General features: G+C 33.4%; 1 protein-coding gene across 1 annotated transcript; it reads left to right on the top strand.

Annotated features, from left to right (window-relative positions):
* The first annotated feature begins 315 nt into the window (after positions 1 to 315).
* On the top strand, positions 316 to 5,665 carry LOC127735706 (uncharacterized). Its single transcript, XM_052245965.1, has 4 exons — positions 316 to 3,011; positions 3,669 to 3,797; positions 4,510 to 4,672; positions 5,143 to 5,665. The coding sequence occupies exons 1-4, from the start codon at positions 327 to 329 to the stop codon at positions 5,334 to 5,336; spliced, it is 3,171 nt and encodes a 1,056-aa protein (XP_052101925.1). The 5' UTR covers positions 316 to 326; the 3' UTR covers positions 5,337 to 5,665.
* Positions 5,666 to 6,688: the final 1,023 nt, after the last annotated feature.

Genomic DNA, 6,688 nt, shown 5'->3' on the forward strand with positions numbered 1-6,688 from the left:
GAGATTTAAACGCAACTTTTTATGACAGCATGTATATTTTGCATTTTTTTAGATGGCCACATCAGTAAAATGTACCAAGTGACACAGGGTCAGTTATAGTTCACTGGAAATTCCCTTCTCGGTATCTTCATAGGACAGGGCAACATTTAGAAAGACAGAACATTAATGGTAAATAATAACTTCTTATTTATTTATTTATTTATTTATTTATTTATTTATTTATTTATTTATTTATTTATTTATTTATTTATTTAATTTATTAATTATTTATTTATTTATTTATTTATTTATTATTTTTTGGTTTTAGGTAAAAAAAAAAACTCAAAATGCAGAAAAGTGACAGCCGTGCACTTTATGACATGAAACTTACTACTGGAATGTCATATATATATGGACCAGATGGGAAAAAGGCACACGAGGAAGCTATCGAATACGATAAAGATAAATCCTATCGCCTTGTTGTGAATATTGTCGGAAAGGTGGCACAAGGAAAAACGAGTCTACGACGTCTTCTAATTGGAGAAGATTTCAATGAAAATGAACAAAGTACAGTTGGGATAGAACACGAGTTAGTAGAAACACTTGGAACAACACCAAACCCTGGTAATTTTTGGTCTAAAGTTGATCTGCAAATGGCTAATGTTGATGAGTGTAACATAATTGTCGGTAAACACGTACGTAGAAGGTTAGAAAATAGTCAACGACGAAAGAAATACAAGGCTGAAATTCAATCGTTCGTAAAGGCAACAATATTGTCATATTTTATGTTATTTCTGTATTTCACAGCAGCAGAATCTGAAGTTTCTCTTTGTCCATGGTTTTCGGTGATGTTGATAGTATCGCTAACCTTCTCCGGTTTGTTACTATTTGATTCGCTACGTGACGGTTTTGGCATGGCACTCGGTGTGCTTTGTCTTGTATTGTACAATGATTGTCTCCTCCGATGGAAATCATACGAATTGTTTGAACATTTGGAATATAATGTATGTTTAATGTGGTCTGTTGTACATGCATTTGTATACTTTGCAAGGATACATCTGGTTATGGCATTCAGCATGGGCATTTCAACAGGAATGGGATTCTGTTTTGTATTATGTTTAATGCAACCACCGTGGACACGAGAAATTCTCAGTTACAATGTCTTTAAAGATCCTCATTTACATATTTTTACAATGAGTGTTTTGGTTGGCATATGGACTTTAAGACACCCCAAGATCATTGCAGCAACATTTACCATGCTAGCATTAATTGCACCCTTTATTTCAAAAGCTTTCATCTTTTCAGTTTTGAGTGGTTTAGGATGTGGATATTCCCACGTGATCTTCATTAAACTTGGCTTTGATACGTACGTCAAATTACTAAACAAAGTATTAAAGTCAGTTGCTGAAAGTAGACGAAGTCGACGATTTATTTGCTATTTTCTCGGAATTATTCCTGGGATTTTGATCACATTTGTACTAGAATGGAAATTGTCCAAGCAATGGTTTATCCATGCAATATTTGGAACATTTGTAATACTATTCATAGAAGTTTGTCATTCTTTTCTGGAAGGAAAAGTCGAGGCCAACCCTAAAGCGTCAATTAGCAATGCGACAAAAGTTCTTGATTCTAAAAGTGAAGCTAGCCTAAAGTTTGTTATCCGAGATTTTGCAGGACACCCTTTATACCACTCTGTACATCACATTTATATGATGGGTCACTGTGTTTATTTGATTGTTTTTAGCACAACAGAAGCAAAACGGAATTTTAAATATTGCTTTGCAGATATACTGTATTGGCTGCAAGCTATTTTTGTTCATGACAGGTTTCCAAGTGTGCGCGCCTTTATTGTCGGTACGCATCGCGATGATACAAGTCTGAGCAGAGATGATATTGACATGGTTTCGGAAAAAATACTAAATCATCTTCCAAGGCAATTTCATAACATGGTTGTCTGGAATAGACAGATAGACAGACCTGTTTTCTATGTAGAAAATTCTATGCGAGATCCAAAAGATGCTGATCATTTATACCTTCGACAGCAACTACTAAATCTCGCAAAAGACTCCATGAAACCGGAATATCCAATTAAATATCTATACTTCTATCGTGTTATTAATGATTGTCGCTTAAGAGGGCGTCTGATTGAAACGTTAGAAACAATAGAACAACTATGCTATGAACAGGAATGTAGTGTTACAGCAGACGGTGAGCTAGAAGATCTCCTGAATTATTTTCATGAAAGCGGAGAGATTATATATAATTCATATGATAATAACCAAAACCAGTTGGTTGTGTTGGACCCTAAAGCCTTGGTTGATATCATGACAAGTTTAGTCCGAGCCCCGCCGAGAGCAGATAGACAAGCAGAATATATGTTAGCATGGAACACTGTTGTTGATTTAGGTATTGCTACACGAAAGCTTCTTCATCATATGATAGAAAAGAGTCCACTAGTTAGTGAGGACATTAATGTGGACATCGTAATTGGTCTTCTAGAGTATCTGGATTTAGTATGTAAGCTTGATCTTGGTATCGATGGAAGGAATGTGAGTGGAGAAAAATGCTATCTATTGATACCACTGGTGAAAGATACTCTCCCGTACCCACAAAATTACTGGGATGACATAAGTTCAGATACAGTTCTTTACTTCGACTTTGGACCAGTGGTGCCGAAATTTATTTTTACCCGCCTTGTGTGTCAGTGCACTAGCGAAACACATGTAGATGTCGGCATGAATGGGAGTTATCATCTTAATGTTTGCACGTCTAAAGCTTTATTTACATTTAGATCTGGGTTTAGACAATCGAATAGCTACAAAATTGAACTTTTAGATATAAAAGAAAGTGCAACTCCGACTCAACAGCTTTTGAAAATAGTTATTAGAGGCAGTGAGCAAGAATCCTGCATGGATCTGACCAAAAGGCTTTGCCAGAAGATCTGTAATATTGTAGACAGAGATTTTAGAAAATGTCGATACAAAATTGGCGTTATGTGTCCATTTGAAGGACCGCATGAATTCTGCCAAAATGTAAGTATTATGATGGTTAACGTTATAATTCTTTTTTTTTATTTTTTGTCTTCAAAGGATTGAATATGTCCTTAACTATAACATATCAAGCGTGTTATATATATCATTGCTGATTTGAATCACATATTTTTCATGTAAAAATCGATATAGACTCCGGACGTATTGGTCACATACTGGGTGCAGTTTACTTAACATGAGTGTTTTTCGTAGCACTTGTATGCACACACAATTACTATTTGAGGTGTTAGTCAAATCTTTCCTTTTATCAATGCGATTAAATGAGAATACATGAAGTAAGTAAAAATACTTGATACCAAATTTCGTAAAAACAACTGTTTTGAAAAGTACACAGTTTCCAGAATATATTATACCCTATCGAAAGATAACCTATCGTAAAATAAAATAAAAAAAATCGGATAGTGAAACCCAGTGGTCAAAATATATTCATGAAAGAACAGTGCCACAAGTTGATATGTAAAGTTTCTGTAATTATAAATATCATTAATTCATAAAACAAAGACCAGAATCAGAACCAGTCAAACGAGTGACTTACAGAAAAGTGTCAATTATACGTATGAATGATACATTAGTAATCATATACTCTGGACAGTTACTAGTTTCACAAATCTAACTGCATAAGTCAATTACTATTTCCAGGAACATCACATCTTCTCGCTGTATGAAAGCATTAAACCGGAAGGATATCACCGTGTTTTGAGCATTGATCTACCAGACAACAAAGAATTCTGGTGCAGAGGACGCCGTTTTAGTTTCAGGCTTGGACAGGTATATTTCGTTAGCTTAACAAACTTTTATTGTACTGGAAACCTGGTGTACATACATGTTAAGCAAGGAAAGTGCATAAGCACAGAGAAAAAAAAATCTTTCTGTTAAGTTCTGTGGGTATGATTCTATAGTTTGGTCACTTTTTATAAATAGCAAACGACAAATAAATACTTGTAGATAAATAAATTACTTATCATGCATTAACCTATATTTGTTTTCTGCATAGAGGCAGATATAACTATTATTAATCCAAAATGTTTGAATTGATTATAGAATGAAACACCTTAACCTACAACATTGAATGCCACAGAAAAATTATTGAAATGCAATGGGCGTTTTTTCTCCCTCAAGTAATCAGTGCATCGGCAACGGCGTAACATATATCAGCTACATTATTGACAGTGATTGTATTTGTGAATTCTATTAAACTTCAGTTCAACTTTCTTCATGAAGAAAATACATTTTTAGTCATTTTATTGAGGTGTTATTTTTATTTTTATTTTATCAACATAATATCTATACATTTGTTTTTAATTTTCAAAACAGGGTAATGAAAACACACATTAAAAGCGCATCTAGAGAAGTACTTTATGCACAATGAAATATACTTTAAAAAATTATACGAACACAACTGTAACATTGAATGAACAAATTCAATGTTAGCCGATTTCCATATATATATATATAAATAATATTAAGATATTGCTTGTAGATCTTAGTTTCGCCAATACAGAATGCACACCACCAGCTTGAAAGACAAAGAAGTGGTTTATGGGACGTTAATATCCTCGATCTGCCACCTCGTTTATTTTCAGATATTTGTGACGATCTTAACATCTTTAATGCACTTGGACGTGATTGGAGATTATTAGCAGGTAATAATTTACATGATACATTTTGTACTTTCTATATGCTAAATGTCAGAAAGTTGGTACACAATACATTCAATAGCACTAACACTAATGTGACTGCTAATTTTTCATGTATAGTTCTTCAGAAAACAGTAGTTTCAAATATCGTATTTCCAATGTTAAATGATAGATTTTTCGTAGTTTTCAGTAATCATATACACTATCTAAGAATTAAGAAATATTAAATTACATTGTAGGAAAACTTAGTTATTACAAAACCTTTTTATAACGAGAAGGTTGAAAAATGTGTTTAATTAGAAGAAATCAGTTTAACCTTATCGTTACCCTTTAAACGCGTTTTGATGACACCAATCATTTTATATAACCATTGGTCGTAGCTGTTTTGAGCGCAAGGGGTAACATAGTATTTCAAAAAAATATAAAGAGTACACTAGCATAGCGTAAAAGTAAAATTATATGACTTTTTCCCACAGAAACATTAGGAAAAAGCAAACGTCAAATAGAATTACTGAAAATGCGATCACCACGGGACCCCTGTGATGCTCTTTTACAAGACTGGGCAGCGTCAACGACTGAGGCTACAGTGGAACGCTTGGTGGAAAAGCTTACTCGAATGGAACGGTTTGACGTTGTAAGAAGATTAGAGGATTACATTCAAGGAAGCTAACTCTGTTGTCGATATCTATCTTTCGTGTCTCTGTAAAAGGTTGACGAATATGCCAAATTGTAATTTATCATGAGTTCAGGTCGGGTTTTAATCCAGTAAAAAGGATCAAATCTAGAGTTGTAAGACGGAGCATTGAATTGATCAGTTATTCTTTTATTGATATATGCTACTGTAGTGTGCCTTGTATTTAAGACATATTGTAAGAAACCTTTGTCTTATATTTCATATCTCAAATTCCACAGACTGAAAATAAATGATAGTTGTTTTTATTTGAATCTACAAAAACGCTGGGAATAAATTTACTTGCACATTTTTATTCATTTTATGTACACTATGTTTGTATGATGGTTTTTTCTTCCATATAAAGGTATGAATGAAACTTATACAGCATTCGCTTGTATTAAAATCAGGTTGAGTTACATCTACATGTTAGTATGCATATTTTGCACTCAACTGAAAAGTCATTTTTTTTTTATAATTATAAACAATTATTATAAAAAGAAAGTTCACCTTCGTCAATTTTGTCATCAAGGTCGTTTAATTATAAATTGTAAAATATCTCGAAAGTGAGGACAGAATACTAATAATATTGATATACACTACAGGTTGAAGGGGGAAATATGAATAACAATAAACTAAAATCGGGGGTGGGGGGGGGGGGGGGGGTTAATTTTTTTACAAAAACTACTTATATAATTTTTAGATGGGCAAATGGCGTTAAAAGAAGGTGTGGTTAGCAATTTTACTGATGCAAGATAGTTGTATTGTATATGCAAGGATTTTTCTTTAGAAACGATTCACATGCACTTGTCTCTGAAATGATTAAACCGTTGGTCAGCTACACAACATGCACAGTGATGTTTTAGCATTAATAACCATTTGATTTCTGGGGCTGGGGGCTTGGGTCAGCGACACAAATTGTAGTATCAGCATTGATCAACCATTTGAATTCGCGGAGTCGGTTTGCTTGGAGGATTTTGACAATTAATATGATGGCCTAAAAGGTTAAAAAAAGAGATTTCGCTAAAAAAATTTACAAACCAAATTTATTTTCATCCAGTGTTCGACAAACAAATATTTTCATGTCAAATACAACATATATAAGTAGATTTTGTTGGTCGATGCATGCTCTATATGCTTCCGGTCCTAAAATATCTATAGACAATGGCCTGTTTTCAATTAATTTTGTTAACACATGAATATTGATCAATACAAATGTATGTACCACGTACATTCAGTACCAGTAACATGAGTTAATATTTAAAAATAGCAGCTATGCTTCTATTTAGTCATTGTTCATGTTGTTATAACTATGATTTAGTGTGGTACTTTTGTGTAGTAGTAGAATTGAG

Source organism: Mytilus californianus, unplaced genomic scaffold, assembly GCF_021869535.1.
Source record: "Mytilus californianus isolate M0D057914Y unplaced genomic scaffold, xbMytCali1.0.p SCAF_3, whole genome shotgun sequence".
NCBI classification, from domain to species: Eukaryota; Metazoa; Mollusca; class Bivalvia; order Mytilida; family Mytilidae; genus Mytilus; species Mytilus californianus.

Coding starts and splice junctions, on each gene's coding strand:
- LOC127735706 (XM_052245965.1), top strand. CDS start 327: ATGCAGAAAAGTGACAGCCGTGCACTTTATGACATGAAACTTACTACT. Junction 3,798..4,509: donor TTAGTTTCAGGCTTGGACAG/GTATATTTCGTT, acceptor TATTGCTTGTAG/ATCTTAGTTTCGCCAATACA. Junction 4,673..5,142: donor TGATTGGAGATTATTAGCAG/GTAATAATTTAC, acceptor TTTTTCCCACAG/AAACATTAGGAAAAAGCAAA.